This window comes from Mesoplodon mirus (assembly GCF_964341445.2).
Source record: "Mesoplodon mirus genome assembly, chromosome: 8".
Taxonomy (NCBI): domain Eukaryota; kingdom Metazoa; phylum Chordata; class Mammalia; order Artiodactyla; family Ziphiidae; genus Mesoplodon; species Mesoplodon mirus.
In genome coordinates this window covers 55,588,728-55,607,472 of record NC_138984.1, presented here as the reverse complement: position 1 = coordinate 55,607,472, position 18,745 = coordinate 55,588,728, and the positions used below count along the sequence as shown (strand labels likewise).

General features: G+C 38.4%; 1 protein-coding gene and 1 long non-coding RNA gene across 2 annotated transcripts in view; one reads left to right on the top strand and one right to left on the bottom strand.

The window, feature by feature from the left end:
• Positions 1–9,996, bottom strand: part of HNMT (histamine N-methyltransferase) — a 39,191-nt gene extending 29,195 nt beyond the window's left edge. Inside the window, exons 1-2 of the mRNA XM_082631531.1 lie at positions 9,579–9,996; positions 2,842–2,894 (exon numbers count right to left, since the gene is read on the bottom strand). Of these exons, the coding sequence (XP_082487657.1) occupies positions 2,842–2,894; positions 9,579–9,715 (190 nt within the window). The 5' untranslated portion in view covers positions 9,716–9,996. The remainder of the gene's footprint in view (positions 1–2,841; positions 2,895–9,578) is intronic.
• LOC309809171 overlaps positions 1–18,745 on the top strand; it is a 193,395-nt gene that overhangs the window by 102,946 nt on the left and 71,704 nt on the right. The gene's annotated exons all lie outside the window — the stretch shown is intronic.

Genomic DNA, 18,745 nt, shown 5'->3' with positions numbered 1-18,745 from the left:
ATGAAATCCCTCTCCACCCAAATACCAACCTCTATAGAAGAGACAGAAGACAGATAGGGTGCATAGCAGCCCCTGCTCATGCTTCCGAGAAGAAAATCAAACAGGCCCCCAAAGAATATGAACATTAAGTGATATAAATGCAGCAATTTGATTTAGGGAAGTTTTTAGTTTGTTTGCTTTTGGTGTGTTTTTTCATCATGATGGTGAGAATGGTATCACAATTACAAATATAGAGAGAGTATTTGCACCAAAGATATGCAGAATAGGATCTGTAGGTATATGGACATCCAAAAGAAAACATCCAGGAAGTAAAACCAGAGAGACCCATAAGCTAAAACCAGAGTAGAACCCTGTAAAATGCATTATGGGAGCTGAGTACAAGGTGTCAGATGGGGCCAATGGCCTCATTTGCCAAGGACTGGAGTTCAGACACTAATTTGGAAGGATACCTAAGCCACAGGATAATGCAAAAGTCTCAGGCACACTGTAGATTGTGAAACATGCGGCAAACCCATTTCTCTAAGGCAAGTACAGGAAGTTCCTCACTATATAATAATGTATTTTTCTTCTGCGCACGCAGTCCTTGCAGTTAGGCAATGACAGATTATTAGATAAGCATCTCCCAGTTGGTATATAAGCACTCAGACTAACTGAGTGAGGTGTCCTTTCCCCCAAAACACTACTCTTTCATGCCAAGGACCTCTAGACCTAGGGGTTTTAAGTGCCTTGCTTTTGATTTCATGTAACTTACTTGAGCAGTGAAGACTAAGTATTTACAGCTTGAATTTCTCTTGCAGTTCTTATGTTTCTGATCAGTTTCTTATGAAGAATGAGCTTAAAGGGCACCCATATTTTCCCCAAGGCAGAGCTTGTTATTAATACAATGTTAGGGCTCAGTCAGAAGAACACCAAGTGCTGCTTCCTCTGTTTGGAAAAGTTCTCTGTATTAGCCCCTATGTGCACCTTTATGTAAGGAGTCACTGTGTGGGGCAAATGTTCCTTTCTCTAGATAGCTTATAAGCATCTTGATAAATTTACATTAGAAATTCAATTAACTTTATATTAAAAGGTCAATTAACTTGGCCACGGTAGAGATTGTTTTTAATTACTTTTCCTTGTAGGGCTTCTTTTCTTGTCCAAGCACAAGTGACACTATCAAATGATAGTCTCATTGCCTGTGGTTGCCTGAAATTCATTTGCAAAACACACTGAAAATGACTGTCTTGGTTAAACGAATTAATAGGACACTCTTTGGGCAATTCATCACTCTTATAAACCTTAGGACATAAAATATCACAAGCAATAATAGAGTATTTTAGCTTAAACACACTGTATTAGATCATTCATGACAGTATCTTTCATTACCTGTCCTTGTTGGTTTCTGTTTTCTTGGTGAAAGATGATAATAATGTAGAATTATTTTAAGAGTCAGTCCTTATTACATTATATTACAGTGTATTTTATGAAAAATGAGCAAATGATGACATCAAAAACTAGCTATCCTATTCCATTAGAGGGCTCTTGGTTATCTTTGTGTTAAGATGGGCACAATTCAACTCATTCATGTAGGATTAGAACATTACCCTTAGAAGACTCAAGAGATTACCATTTGGCACTATGTGACAAGTGGTAATGTAGTGTCCACTTGTTACCAAGTTGTAACCTATACTAACCATCACTCCATGGTTATTTCAAATGAAAACAATAATAAGGATATAAACATATGAATAATATGTTTAAATATTATATATGACTATATATTATTATATATGGATATATTATATTATAAATAATATATGACTATATTATATTATTATAGTATTAATATATCATATATATTATATAATATATATATTATTATTATGTTAACTCGGACCTCCAGATGACTAGCAACTTAAAAGTAAAGCAAATACTACTCAGGAGTTTGATATGAGGCAAAGTCTGGAGATGAATTTTCTTGTTTTATTTTTGCAGAAAGGACCTACCTCCACCTTATAGAAGCACTTTATAAACTAATCTATATAAACCTCACTACAAACCTATGAGACAATTCACTGTTCCCATTTTACTGATGAGCAAACTGAAGCTTATGTTTCAGCCAAGTTCACACAATTCATTAGTGGCAGAGTCAGAAACTACACCCACATTAACCTGTCTTTCCAGACTTCCCATTTCCCCTAGGATAAAAGCACTGGCTCTAAGTAATGAGAACATGAACTGCTTACGAAAGGGAGTTGGGGAGTGTGCTGAATTCTTAGAGGGCAGCTTTAGAACTGAGCCAGAGGAAGGGAATGGTTTAGGGCAGTGCAACTCAAAAACAGTGGGGTCACAAGAGTGTAAATTAACTATGTCATTAAGCATATTTTTCCCCATAGCAATGCTTTCTCAGTGAAAGGAGCTGTGCATTGATTTACATTCCAGTGCACACTTATCTTCTCATGCACCAGTAATAGTTTGCAAACCATTAACCAGTCTATGGACCTTGCTTTAAGTGGCACAAGCTTAAGGAATGTCTTATGAAATTTCCCTTTTCTGTGAACAGTTAAATCATTTTGGATCAAAGTTATCCTCAAAGTTATCCTATATTTTTTCCATTTATATAAAAAAATAAGAAAGCCACATGTATCCATATCATAGATAATAATGAAGGCCGCTGTCCTAAACCCTATAAATCTATGCGGACATTAATCTTAGTTGAAGTAGTATGTCTCTTACTAGTTTTAATAAACTAATCTCTGCCAAAAGCAAAGGAAAATGGCTTTCCTAAAGAATGAACAATATTGCTGTCAGACAGCATGATGTTTAGAGCGAAATACAAATTTTAAAATGTGTTATTCATACCTGCACCTCCACCAATGCTTAGAATCTTAATTTCAGATTTTGTGTCTCCAATACTGAAAAAGAAAAAAAAAATGTAGTTTAAGGAAAATGTGCCAGGTGGTTTGTAAAATCTGATTATCAAGTCTAGTTGAAGAGAACAGACTAAAATTACAGTGAACAAAAACTAGGCCAACAAGAAAGGCCTCAATCATTTCAGTGGTTATATTGCTGTCTTCAGAAATCTTTAGAAGGTTCCACTTATTACCAATGTTGAACTGGGATACTTTTAGAAACAGCACTATAAACATCTCAGAGGTAGGAAATAGCATTTGTTTGAAGATTGTTCGGAGAACAAAAACAGAAAAAGTGGGCTTTGAGTCTGGTAATATATAAGCCATTCATTGTAGATGGGAGAAAGGCTAAGGTGATTCATACTCTCTCTGATATTTGCCTCCTTTCCTTCTTCTTGCTAACTTCCTTTCAATAAACAAATGTTTATTAAACATTTATTATGTGCCTATCCTAAGCACTGATACATAAAAATGAAAAGACCACTTTGCTCTTAAGTTGAAATGTGAGACAAAAAAGCCCAGTATTATGGCTCTATGCAGAGATAGAGTGGAATTGATGGACTGGGATGCAACAGTAGGACTTTCTTTAAACTGATGTAAAAAAAAAAAAAAATGAGGGGTCAGAAAAAGGACAAGGTGCACAATGCCTGCCACGTTGAGAATTTGGATGACTGGGTGAAGCGTGGTATTGAAAAGGAAGCTGGACAATATGATTTTATGGCAAGTTTATGTTTTGTCAGTTTTTTGTGTGTTTTTTTGGGGGGAGGTTTTGATAAATCTGAATTCAACAGACATTTGGATATGCAAGATTGAAGCTGGGTAGGAGAGAGATCAGGATTGATGATGTATTCTGGAGAATTATCATATAGTAATGGTCGAAACTAGGAGAATAGATTCTATCACCCAAGGGTATAGCAAAGAGAAGAGCAGTGGGATTATGACAAGATACCAACTTTTAAAAGTCAAGGGATAATGGGGAACACACAAAGAAGACAGAGAGGAAAGCAGTAAAGCTCAGAGAGATGATAAGAGAATTAGAGAAGGAAAAGGCCATTGTACGTGGCAGACTGTACTACTAGAACATAAAAAAAGGACAACTCTCCATTGAATTTGGCAATATGAATATCTTTGATAATAGCAGCTTTAAAAGGTGGTTGAGGGCAGGAGTCAGATGGCAGTGGGATTAAAAGTGAAATCAATAAAGAAGAAGAAGATCTAGAGATTTTTGAAAAAGGATGAAAGAGTGAGAACGAAAAAGGGAGACTGCTAGAGAGGAAACATGAACTGAAAGAATGGTGCTTGTTTGTTTGTGCTTCAGGATGGAAAAGAAGCCTAGTTTTTGGCTAAAGTGAAGAACCTGCCCAGAGTAATAGGAAGAAGACAGATTGAAGCAGAGTTCTTAAGGACACTGGGAAACACAGAGTCAAGGACACCTATGAATGAGTTGCCTTCCTCAGTTCTAATTATCTTCCAATTCATAATCATGAGTCCTAATACACCCATCCCTGTCTGTGCTCTTGGTTAATTCTTAAAAATGCTTCTATCACTAGCTAGCATAGCGAGGTTACAGAGCACCTAGGTTGAAATCCTAGCTTCTAGTATGTAACCTTGAGCAAGTTATTTAACTTCTCTGTACCTTTATTACTGATTCTAAGAAATAGGATAATAATACCACCTACCTTATAGGGTTATAATTATAGTATCTGCCTTATGGAGGAGTTGTGAGGATTAAATGATATAACTGATGTGAATCTTTTAGAAATGTGTCTGCACATGACAAGCACTCAACTTACTATTATTATTCCAGGCACAGCTAAGTGATTTATATGACTTAACTCTTTTTTAAAAAAAAAATTTTATTGAAGTATAGTTGATTTACAATGTTGTGTTAATTACTGCTGTACAGCAAAGTGACTCAATTATACATATATATACATTATTTTTTTATATTCTTTTCCATTATGGTTTATCGTAGGATCCTGAATATAGTTCTCTGTGCTATACAGTAGGACCTTGTTGTTTATTTACTCTGTATATAAAAGCTCACATCTGGGACTTCCCTGGTGGTGCATTGGTTGAGGGTCTGCCTGCCGATGCAGAGGACACAGGTTCGATCCCTGGTCCAGGAGGATCCCACGTGCCGCGGGGTGGCTGGGCCCGTGCGCCACAACTACTGAGCCTGTGCTCTAGAGCCCACAAGCCACAAGTACTGAGCCTGCGTGCCACAGTACTGAGCCCGTGTGTCACAACTGCTGAGCCTGTGTGCTTAGAGCCTGTGCTCCACAGTGGAAGAGACCACTGCGATGAGAAGCCTGTGCACCGCAATGAAGAGTAGCCCCTGCTCGCCTCAACTAGAGAAAGCCCGCACGCAGCAACGAAGACCCATGGCAGCCAAAAATAAATAAATAGATAAATAAGTAAATTTATTAAAAAAAAAAAAAGCTCACATCAGCTAACCCCAACCTCCCACTCCATCCCTCCCCCAACCCCCTCCTCCTTGGCAACCACCAGTCTGTTCTCTGTGTCCGTGATTCTGTTTCTGTTTCCTAGGTAGGTTCATTTGTGTCACACTGTAGATTCAACATATAAGTGATATCATATGGCATTTGTCTTTCTCTTTCTGATTTATTTCACTTAGTGTAATAATCTCTAGTTGCATCCATGTTGCTGCAAATGGCATTATTTCTTTTCTTTTTTTTTTTTTGGCTGCATTGGGTCTCTGTTGCTGCGTGCAGGTTTTCTCTAATTACTCTTTGTTGTAGTGCACAGCTTCTCACTGCAGTGGCTTCTCTTGTTGCTGAGCATGGGCTCTAGGAGCACAAGCTTCAGTAGCTGCAGCATGCAGGCTCAGTAGTTGCGGCACGTGGGCCCTAGAGTGTGCAGGCTTCAGCAGTTGTGGCTTGCGGGCTCTAGAGCACAGGCTCAGTAGTTGTGGTGCACAGGCATAGTTTCTCCACAGCTTGTGGGATCTTCTGGACCAGGGATCAAAGCCATGTCCCCTGCATTGGCAGGCAGATTCTTAACCACTGCGCCACCAGGGAAGTTCCACAAATGGCATGGCTGAGTAGTATTCCATTGTGTGTATGTACCACATCTTCTTTATCCATTCATTTGTTGATGGACATTTAGGTTGTTTCCATGTCTTGGCTATTGTGAATAGTGCTGCTATGAACATAGGGGTGCATGTATATTTTTGAATTATAGTTTTGCCTGAATGTATGCCTAGGAGTGGGATTGCTGGATCATATGGTAATTCTATTTTTAGTGTTCTGAGGAACCTCCATACTGTTTTCCATAGTGGCTGCACCAACTTACATTCCCACCAACAGTGTAGGAGGGTTCCCTTTTCTCCACACCTTCTCCAGCATTTGTTATTTGTAGACTTTTTAATGATGGTCATTCTGACCAGAGTGAGTTGGTACCTTATTGTAGTTTTGATTTGCATTTCTCTAAGAATTAGCAATGTTGGGCATCTTTTTATGTGCCTGTTGGTCATCTGTAGTGAATTAACTCTTTGAATTCTTACAACTCCTCTATGAGTTAGATACTATTATCATCCTATTTCATATATTATGATGATAACTAAGAATTATTGAAAACTTGCTATTTTCTGGGCAAGGATCTAAAGGCATTATATGTTACAACAACAAACTTTACTATTTACAGCTGTATGCTGTAACCATCCTCACCCTGCTTACCACCTCCAGATAGGGGATTGAATAATTCCTCTGTGAAAAAATAATCCATTTCACTAAATAAACTTATCTATATTGGCATCTGAGAATCTCCCATCAAGTGCAAAATCTACATCGATTACTACAGTGAGCCAACTGCTCAACAGACTGTTCCTGTACATACACAAAGAGGACCTGAACTAATTTTTAGTGCCTCATTATTTGATTGGATGGACAACCAAGACTCATCAGTAGTTGGGGAGCTCCCCTAACATGAGAGAGACCAAAAGAAACAGAAAAGGAGAATTTAGAAGAAACATGCAGAGAGCAGAGGAAAATTTTATAATAGATAAAAGATGGTATTATATCTATGAAAGACGAACAGGATGCTATAAAAAAGGAACATCTTGGAAATTAAAAATACAATAGCAAACAATAGAGGGCTGAAAGATAAAATTGTGAAAACTGGAAATATAAGAAAATTAGAGAATCAACTGAGAAAGTCTTCTGTTTGATGATAGAAGTTCCAGAAAGAAAGGAAAAAAAAAACAAAAAAAACAGAGGGCAGGAATGATTAAATAATACCAAAGCTTCCCTAAACTGAAGGATCTGATCTTAATTGAAATGGCCCAGGGACTACTCACAAAAATGGGTGAGAAAGACCCACACCATAACTCATCATCTTAAAATTTCAGAATACTAGATATGAGAGAAGATCCTAAAAAACAAAAAACAACAAAAAGGTCACAAACCAAAGCTGAAGAATTTGAATGGCATTAGATCTCTCAACAGTAACTACAAGACCATGGAAAAATATCTTTAAATTTCTGATATAAAATCATTTTCATTGTAGAGTTTTATACCCAAACTATCTAAGTATCTAACAATGATGAGCAAGGAGTGAAAGCATTTTTAAATACACAAAGTCTCAAAAAATTTACCTCCCATGCACTCTTTCTTAGAAAGCTCTTAAAGGATTAGCAGGGAAGAAAAAAAAAAGACTAAAGAAACCAAGAAAAAAACAGCATGAGATCCAGAAGCCAGGAATTCAGTACTGGAGAGAGAAGGGAATTTCTAGAAGATGAAATAAATTCCTCATCAATACTTGTATAACAGGCCAAAAGCAAATCAACCCAGACTGGAAAAAAGAACAGAGAACTCCAGAAAAGATGTTCCCATGAGGAAAAATCAACAGGTTACTTGATCTGTTGGAATATATTGAGAGGAGATTCATACTTCTGCTTGGGGTATAAGTAGTGATAGGTACATAGGAAGCTAAGTAAATAAACTAAAATCAAGACAATAGTTAACTCTAGGAAAAACAAAAGGCTGTACATGAAAGGAAATATAATGATAATAGTAATGATAGTATAAATGCATTGTTCAATTATGAAAAATATTTACACAGGCAAAATGATATATAAACAAATTAACCAGAATTTAGACATATATATATATATATATATACATACACGTATATATTATATATACCCACTATATATATATGTTGTATTGACATGATGGGGAGAGGGATGTGCATGTTTATTTAGCTACTTTAATACATCAAAATTAAGAAAGAGAATAACATGTTATTTAGAATTAGGAAAGAAAATTCCATAAGCAACAATCAAATGTTTTCAGAGTGTTGAAAGTGGTTGTCTCCGGAAAGCCCGAATCAGGAATGGAAGTGGGTAAGGCAAGGAACCACTATTTTTGTTGTTGTTACTCTAAGCATCCATAGTATGTCTCCAAACCAAACGGATGGCTGAAGTAAACCAAGGATCTGCATAAGCTACAGACATGAACACAGTTGCTTAGTACTGCAAAAGAACTCAGAAATTAACTCATTACCTTTAATTTTAGAAATGAACAAAAAGACTCAAAGAAGTAAACTATAATTAGTTCCTAGATAAGAAATTGTATTTGCTGTCTGCTTTGATTTTTGCATTGTTATCCTATTACTTATTACTTATTAATATATGATATTCAAGTTAAAAAAACATTTAAAAACTGAACCATGAAAAATAGAAGATAGAAAGGGAAATAAAATTCTATATACATCCAACAATGCCTTCTCTGGTCAGGTGGAGTTAACTGTCCTGGTGAAAGAATTACAGGCCTACAATAGAAAAATCCAGCAAAAGATAAAAATAATCAGTTTCCTTTGCTGATAGGAAGCTTTCCTTTCCAGTTGCAAATTGGATCCCCAGCCATTTTTCCCAGTTTTCCATCATTATTTCCTGAAGCGCAGAGTAAGTTACAGCAACGCACCCCCAGATAGGTGATTTGATTATCATTGCCATGTGAAATCTGTTGCTCTCATAATGCTTATCAGCTCTGGCACAAATTGAACACATTAATCACCAAAAAAAAAAAAAAAGGAATCTGCGAGAAGGATAGACACTAGTGAGTTTCACTGATAATGAGAAAATGCTTTTTTAGGGCCACATTGCTAATATTAAGTTGAAAGTAAAAGACAATTTTTTTTTTTTTTTTGGAGAGTGGTAACTATAATGGATAAGGAAAATGAATTTAAATGGGTATTAACAGAATTGAGAGGCACCCACTCAATCCTCAGGGGTAAATAGTATTTGGTAATTATTTGATTCTAATGCAAAAATACTAGACTCCGTTGGGGATTTTTTTTTTTTTTTTTTGAAGGTAAAATTTAGAGGAGGGCTGAAAAGTCTGGGCTCAAAGATTGGGATCTTATCTTTTCCCAAAGGAACGTGGATTTGTGCCTTCAGATGGTTAACGCTTATCTCCGAGCAGCTGGAAATCCAGCACAAATCAGAGCCTTTGAACGTTTCAAGCAAGCGTCTAACTGAAATGCGGCAGGAGAAGGGGCACCGGAGGGTCGAGCGGGGCGGCTGTCAGTACCTCGTTCTTATCCCCGCGCCCAGCCTCCCGGGATGGCCTTGACCCATCTATCACTGCACAGAACGAGACTGAGGCTTGTCCCTGGGACAAAAACGGCCTTTTTTTTTTTTTTTTTTTTTTTTTTTTTGGTTACCTTGCTATTATGCCCGGCAGCTTCTCATCCATGAATTGCTTCATGCACTGATGCTCCGTGGAATTGTCGAGAAACCTCCGGAAAGATTCAACATATCTGCTGTGGTCAGAAAACAAGCTCTTCATGGAAGATGCCATGTTTGGTTTTCTGAGAAAGACAAGGAGGAAAGTGAGGTCTAACTTCTCTCTTCCTTCTCTTCCCTGTTCCTTCTTTCTATCTTCACCCTCACCAGTTTCTATCCAAAAAACCAAAAACCACAAAAAAGCCCTGCTTTGAATTTAACGTGCTGGAGAGGCTGGGTTTGCAAAGCTCGTTACTAAGTGACTATTTGTACAGGACTTTGCCCCTGAGACTTTAACCCCGGCACAGGCGTTTTAGAAGAAATGAGTAGTAAAGTAAAGCAAAGCAGTAAATCCACTGCTGAAACTTGTTTTAAAACTCTTGACGTTAAGAAAGTCCTAAAAACAGACGACACTCAAATCACTTCCTGTTTTGGCAGCAGGGGCCAGCCAGTAAGTTCCCAGTGGGAAAGTGGCTGCTTTCAGCGCCAAAGGCAGCAAAGGCAGGAATAAACAGCCCAGCTCCAAGGTTACAAACCGCTTCCAGAAATCTACAGCTGCAGAATCTTTGACAAAAGATTGTCATCTGCCTCCAGGCTTTCTGTTAGGAGAGTTTCATGCCTTCACATCCCTAAACACTTGAACTTTAAACTCTGCTGCATTTCTTCATATGCTGATTGATTTGTTGTGATTCAGGAACAGGGCTATTAACTGAAAGGTCTGAGAAGCCTAGTTGGGAGGTGAAGATGGGGGAGAGGAGGACGGGGCAGAGAAAGAAGTCTCAGGGAAGAATGCAGGACACTGGAATCCTTCAATCCATAGGAAGCCTTCCCTAAGTGCTTCTGAACGTGGGATCCTAGAAATGTAGGATTGGATGAGCCTTTGGAGGCCCAGTGGTGTCACCCATCAAAAGAGCCAAAGCGTTTGAGTGTCCACATGCTGGGCCTTTTACCTGGGAAATGGTCTTTAAGAAATCCACCCCTTATCCAACATGGGATGTTAATAATAGTATCCAAATCATGAAGGACTTATGAGAATTAAATTCATATACCTCTCTTAGAAATGTGTCTGCCTAAACCATTCTCTTCCTCTGATTCAGGTCCAAAGCTGCCCTCTAAGCATTCAGCACACTCCTTAACCCTCTTTAATAAACATCTCATGGTCTCACTACTCTTAGAGCCAGTGCTTTCATCCTAGGAGGAAATGGAAACTCTGGAAAGGCAAGATTACTGTGGATGTACTGATAGTTTCTGACTCTGCCACTAATAAACTGTGTGAACTTGGCTGAAACAGTTTGCTCATCAGTAAAATGGGAAGAGTGAATTATATCTCACAGGTTGTAGTGAGAATTATATAAATAACATTTATAAAGTGCTTAGCACATTATTACTGCTTAATAACTGGCTCCTTCTGCAACAGTAAAACCACAAAAAAGCAGTGGTTTTATGTATGGACACTGAAAATTGAATTTTATATTATTTTCACATGTCACAAAACATTACTCTTCTTTGGATTTTTTTCAATCATTTAAAAATGTAAAAGTTATTCTTAGCTCGTGGGCTGCACAAAATCAAGTGCTGGCCTGGATTTGGCCCAGTGGCCCTGGTTGGTCGACCTCTAGGCCTCTATACATGTGCTACTTAACTCCCATCTCTATGCAAAGAGCCTCGCCTTCTTCATACTGACTCTCACAAGCTTTTAATTCTTATATTACCATTTTCCACCCTTCTCTTTAGAACTTAATCCAAATCATTCATTCATGTATTCATCTACTGAACAAATATTTAGTAAGGGTCTACTGTGTGCCATTCTGCTGAGAAGACATAACCTTAACCTCTGTCTTCCTACTAAAAACTACCTTTAACTAAAACAGTCTTCGCCTGAGGCCCTCACCTGCCTCACTTGTTCGCATGTCTTTCCCAACAATCTGCTCTTCATGTGTGACTCATTAAGGATTTCCTCTCCATTCTTGTTGCTTTCATGATACTGAGAGTCTCTCTCTTTTTGTTTTTTTTCACCCACTTTCCTGCATTAGGAGTCACACTTTCAGCATGACTTGCACTTGACTAAATGCTAGTTTTAGCAATCACAACTACCTTTTAAAATTGTATTTAGAATATCCATTTCATAATCCATAATGAATCTGGAATGTCCCTGGAGATTAAAACATCTAGCAGGCTGGTTGGAATGACTAAGTTTTCCCTTCTTTTTTGAAAATTGGGGCAAACAGTCCAGCACATCTATCATTTGCCATGACTTCTCAAAGGTTACTGGCCATAGCATCATTATTGATTTTAAAAATTATTTTAGTACATTGGGATACGATTCTTCTAGGCCTTGAAAGATTGTCAAGTTTAGAATTCTTAGATATTCTCTTACCTACTTTGGGCTTCTGTTCCCTGTTACCTACCACTTATTAGGTTGTTACTGTGTCAAAGTGCCTTCCATGAATTATCGCCTTTAATACTCCTAACCCTCTGAGGATGAAACTATTGATATCATCAAGCAAGACTCAGAGCAAATAAGTTGTACAAGATCATATAACTCATGAGAGAAGAGTCTGGATCCAAATTCATGTTGTTGAGCTCCATGGACCATTTTAAAAAAATTACATCCTATTACCTCTCACCACTTTGTAGCTTTCCAACATAAGGATTATTTTCCATGGTAGAGAAGACTAGAACAAAGCAAAAGTGGAGTAGTTCTGTATTGATCCAATCACCTATTAATATAATACTATCTGTGCTAGGTCAAGAAGCAAAGGGTTTCCCTTGTTTATTCTTATTGCTCTTATATTCCTATTCCATTGCTTTATTCTTATTAGACTTATGTGATATTCCAAAAAAACAAACAAATGAACCAAAGATAAAAATATACATAAGCAGAATTCTAAGGACCCACTTTTATTGTACATAGCATTTTTTGGCTCTCTCATTCACCCTGGTATATAGTCTTCTGAATACAGTTCTTATTGGACTGGCTTCTTATCCTTAGTAATATGCCCCATAGCATAGCATATATGTATATGACAATGGTAATGTTGTTAAATTATCATAATCAAATAGTTAGAAGAGTTCATTTTATTTTTTCTCAACAAGAAAAGAGAAGGAAGATGTTTTTATACAAATTGATTGGCTTACTTGGTGTGTTGGTTTGTTTGAAATGTAGCAAGTAGGTGACCTCAGTAGTCTTGAAGGGAGGTTTGAAATCACAGTACATAAGATTTTAGAGCTCAATTAGACTGGCAATTTCAGGCAAATATAATAGATACCAGGAATCTTAGTTTCAACAGGACAATTGGCTAAGTTTCTCATGAGTGTAGAAACAAGCCAAGAAGCAAGAGACCTGAGTGTTATACAAGCTTAGCCTCTTACTAACCAAACAACATTGGATAAACAACGTAAGTGCTCTAAGCTTCCTTCCCCCGCATCCATGTTATATGTAAATACGAGAAAAGAAGGTAGACTAGATGATCTTTAACGTTCCTTGAAGTTCTGATTAGTCTTCATCTTTTAAAAAAATAAATTACTGTGAGCTTGTGAAACTGAAAATAGATAGATTCATACCTAAGAGAGCCACTGTATCCAAAGACTGTAGATAATTGATAACCTAAAGATAGTCTCTGGATAGGCAGCCCCTTGACTTTACATGAAATATCATTGGCCATATTTTATCAATGTAAATTGCTTAAACTCACATAGGTGATGATATGCCATATGTCTTGTTTTTAATGGCATAGTTGCTTCAATTGCACTTTATTGACATGCAGTTTATAATGGTTTTGTTTTAATTAACTTATAACAGAAAAAAAAAAGGCCCAAAATACCCAGAGAGGAAACAAACCAAACAAAATAACGCAGAAGAAATATTTGGGGAATCATTAGTTAAGAGGGAGAGGGGTGGATGAGTAGACAAAAATGTTAAAAGCTGTAGAAAACAGTGATATTCTAGAGATGTAAAGCTTATATGAAATGTTTAAGGGTGATTATGAGACAAGACAAGGAAGAAATAGTCTAAGAATTTAGTTCCTATTTAATAAGCCAAAAATTTAAAAAGTCACCTGCAAAAGTCTAGAATCCCTTGCAAAGATAGAGGTTGGTAAGTACTTAGAACCTGGGAAATTATCAGGAACTGGACAATTGTCAAAAAAAGAAAGAAAGAAAGAAAAGAGAGAGAGAGAGAGAGAAAGAAAAGAAAAACATAAAATAATACAATTCATCAAACAACCTTTGCCTGAGTCTGTGATACAGATCATCTCGGTTACTGACTCAGTGACCCTAAGGAGTCTCATGTTGAATTAGGGATCTGGTGAAGGTTAAGGGTTCATGTAAGAGAAACTTTTTTTTTTTTTTAAATACATGGACTCCCGTGTTTTTTTTTAAAATTAATTAATTTATTTATTTTTGGCTGTGTTGGGTCTTCGTTTCTGTGTGAGGGCTTTCTCTCGTTGTGGCGAGCAGGGGCCACTCTTCATCGCGGTGCGCGGGCCTGTCACTATCACAGCCTCTTCCGTTGTGGAGCGCAGGCTCCGGACGTGCAGGCTCAGCGGCCATGGCTCATGGGCCCAGTTGCTCCGCGGCATGTGGGATCTTCCCAGAGCAGGGCTCAAACCCGTGTCCCCTGCATTGGCAGGCAGATTCTCAACCACTGCGCCACCAGGGAAGCCCCCTGGTGATGCTTTTTAGCATCTGAAAACCTCAGGAAATATGCCTGATATACTATTATTTGGGCACTTCAGAAAGGAGCTACAGCAGAGGATATGAGGGAGGGGGTCTGTCCCAGGCAGACCCCATAGGGTCGTGCTTGATTATAAGCATAGCTCCTAGGTCTGCCACTAAATATTATGATGTTAGGTAGGTTATTTATGTTCCCTGAGCCTTATTTTCTTGTCTGTGAAATAGGAATCATCACATCTACCTCATAATACTTTTGTGAGGATTACATGAAATACTGTGTAAAAGTGTTCGGCATAGGGTCTAACACATAGTACTCTCTCTGGTGTGAGACAGGCCTCTCTAACCCTCATGGCCTTCATTTATAGGATGAGGACAATCATGAGATTCAAGTCCAAATGGCAGAATCCATGTCAAGTGGTCCAGAGGGCATTTTTCATAGTGGGAACGAATTGTAAAGGTACTGGGAGAGCTGAAAGGGCCAACCAAAAAACATGGTGAGGCAACCCACCAGGAAGCTCCTACCACCTGTAGGGCTGTTAACCAAACCCCTGGAGCCTGGGCTACACAGTAAGAGCCAGAACAATGGAGGGGACTTAGCCGCTCTTGGAGATGCTCACTGAAACCCAAGGAAATGGGCAGAAATGTCCAGTGTCTCTCCTCTTCCTACCTTCTCATCTTTGTCACTTTCCCTCTTTACTAAAACTAACTGAAAACCAGTTGGCAAGAAAGCTTGGGTGACCTAACTTGCAGGGTTCAGCCCCCTCAGCATGGCACGAAGCAGGGGAAAAACCAGAAGCAGCTCTGACAAAAAATAGGCAAAAACCAGCACAAGTGCCTACTGGATTAACTTGTTGTGAGAGTTAAATTTTTTTTTAAAGTATAAAGTGAAACACCTAGAACATATTAAATGCTCAATGAAAATCAACTATACTTCAATAAAATATTTCTTTAAATGCTCAATGAATGCCAGATAATCACAGTAAAATAGTGAAAATAAAAGCTGTTTTCATTGTATGATGCTATTTTTGTAGTTATTATGGTATTATCATATATGTTATATATTATGATGTTTTTTTTTTTTTTTTTTTGGTGGTACGCGGGCCTCTCACTGTTGTGGCCTCTCCCGTTGCAGAGCACAGGCTCCAGACGCCGCAGGCTCAGTGGCCATGGCTCACGGACCCAGCCGCTCTGCGGCACGTGGGATCTTCCCGGAGTGGGGCACGAACCCGCGTCCCCTGCATTGGCAGGCGGACTCTCAACCACTGCGCCACCAGGGAAGCCCTATTATGATGTTATTATAGTTATTATGATAGCTGCAGGGTCAAAGGAAGGCTGACATTTATAAAATCTTAAAAATGAGGAGCTGAGATATGATCATTAATTCCCTCAGGTCATCAGGAAGATTGGCTTTGTTTTAGGAGGGGGGTATTTGGTTGGTGTTTCTTGGGAATCTGTCAGGGTTCAGTAAGCTCATCACAAAGAGCCATCGGTGGGCACGGGGGGCCGCTCTAACCTCTGAACGTTTCAGAGCCGGCCAGGAGCAGGGTCGGGTTAGTCCCCTCTTCTCTCTGCAGATGGGGTTAGTAAACAGAGCAGCCTGTGACTCTTGGTTCTACTTCTTGCCACTCTACTTACTAACTCCATGTGTGACTTTGAGCAAGAATTTAAATCAGTTGGCCTTGAGTTTCTTCAAATGTAAAGCACTGGATTCCATCATCCATTTCCAGTTCTAAAATTCTAAGATTACTTGGGTATAAACCTGTTTTTCAGAGCCAGTGGCTAGGATTTCAGGTAGGAAAACAGGATGCCACTTCTCAGAAATGTATGCCTCATTCTCTGACTCTTTGGTGTTCCTCCTTCACTAAATTCAAAGCTATTTTCCATTTTTAAGCATAAATGATATCATCATAATGCACTAATTATTTGGTAAACATAAGGAGAGTATAGTAATTACCCATATGCTCTCAGGCAGTAGAAAATAATTAAGATCTGTTTATCAGTATGGCTACTTAAAAGCATAAAGCATGTATATATATCAAAGTCTGTTTTTATTATTTCTTATATAGGCCTCTAAGAGTTCTTGATACCTGCAGGACCTGAAGAACTAACTCTTTTCCCAGGATGTTCTGTAATCAGACATTAGACATGGAGTGTTAGCCAGTTTCAGTAGCTAGAGGATGGTCTCCCATAAACACAATTGCTGTTACATTTCAGAGTTATCAATTCTGAATGCATTTTGTGCAGTCAAGTGAAATTTGCAGTCAATAAACACATGATTTAAGGAAGTAGCATCGAGTGTACAAAGTGCATATGAAATCTCTCTGTTCTGCTAGTCCAAAGAAATACTTCCACCTGAAGCAGTTCTAGCAGTAGCGAAATGCATATTGGGTCAAAGATGGTGAGAGTATGTGGAATTAACTCAGTTAATTTTGAAAATTTGCTGTGGGGAATTCTGAATACATGTGTGGGCTACCTTGCCTGTGAAACATCATATCACTCCCTCCTACCCCCCAAAAAAGATCACAGAGTGATTTTTGCCTTCCACAAATGCCTGCTCTATTTTATAGTCTGCCTATAGTTTGGATGCCAGAGGAAACACTGGTTGGAATTCCAAAGTTGATTAAAACTTTTCACAGTATTTGGTCTTTCGCTGGCCAGATAAACACCGAAAAGCTCATCTGTTTTTCATAATATTACTGCTAGAATCATTTTCTTAAGGTTCATTTTATCACCTTTTTATCTCCAGTCAGGATAAGAAGTGAATGCATACTGGAATTTAATTTGTGTAGGGAATTCATTTTGTTTAATTTGGTTTTAAAATACTAGCTGTAATCCAGTATTGAGAAGAGATAGCTTACACTCCTTAATAGCCTTATCCAGAGAGATTTTCATAGTGAAAATGGAGGGAGAGGGGGAGATAGATATTCATGATATTCAAACAAATAATTTTAGAAAACCCATGGAATGAACCAAAATTATGTATAAAGACTCAAATTGGAATTAGAATTCAAAGCAAGGTCTTGGTGAATATGGGGCCCTGCACACTGCTGCTAGATGGCAGACAGTGGGAAGAATAAATGAGCTCTAGCTTTTGAGAAACTTAATTAAAAGTTGTATCAAACCTGGGATTCTCCTGAAAGAATTTGTACTTTCTTTAATAAAGGCTGTTTCTCATTGAGAAGCAATTCTAATTTTATACCACGCTTTGCAATTCTATGCTGAAAATGGCCCTTCTATGAGATCTTGTTCGTTTTTGCAAAAACAGTATATCGCCACCCCCAGGACCTTCCCCTGGCACCCAGACAGGAGAGCATTTGCCAAAACAATGATAGGAATGCTTGGAAGATAATAGTTCTTCTCTGAACTTTATTACTGTGAGCTGCAGTACAACCAAAAATCCAGACCAAGGGCAATGCCAAGATAAAAAGGAAACCACATTTACCATCCAGATGAGAAATTTTCATTTCCACATTTAAAATTCTGGTAGAGCCAGAGAACAGATGGGTGATGGCCAGGGGTTAAAGGTCAGGGGGAGGGTTTACATCACCCGAAGAAACAACAAGAGAGAGTATTTTTGGAGTTAATGGGACTATTCCATAGTCTGAGCGTGGTCGTGGCGTTTGTCAAGACGTCTAGAACTGTACGCCCAAAATGAGGACATTTTACCATATGTAAATTTAAAAATAAATAAACAAGCAAACGTTAGCAACTTTGACATTCTAAAAAAGTGTGTCAGTTTAGCTTTCTGTTACATAAGTCCATCAATAGACTTGACATCTTACTGGTACTTCTCCGCCTCCCTAATTACGATTTCAAAGGCACCCTCCCTCCCACCTCTCCTCAGTTTCCCCTCTTCCTCAGGGCTTGCTATGATCTCCTGATTTCTCTTCTTTTGCAAAAAAACCTTTGAGAACCAAGACATCGAATTAATGATGATGAAAAGAATTCAGACCTGGGATAGAGCATCAGGGGAGAAAATGTGCTGAGGGAAAAGCTTCGCACAGAAAGTTGGTGGGGAGGCGAGGGGTTCCTTTTTCTGCAGGACCTCTAAAAGTTGGGGACTAGGGAAGGAATGACAAGAAGGATAGAATAACCCTACCTTTTTGTAAAGTGTGTTATAGTTTATGATAATCTTAAACGAGCTCCTGTAATATTCCATCTATCTGCTCGTGTATGTAGAGTTCATTGCCCCCCCCATTTTACAGATGAGAAAACAGGGCTAGTATGTGAAAAAGCTTGTATGTGAGCTAGGATTCCTGTGCTGAATGAAATGAAAACATACAACATGAAAGTTGTGAGTTTCAGTTTTATTTGGATACTATGGTCCCAGGAGACAATTTTTCAGGTAGCTCTGAGGAACTGCTCTGAAGAGGTAGGGGGAGAGACCAAAATATATACGCGATTTTGGCAAAGGGGTATGTGCAATCAAGCA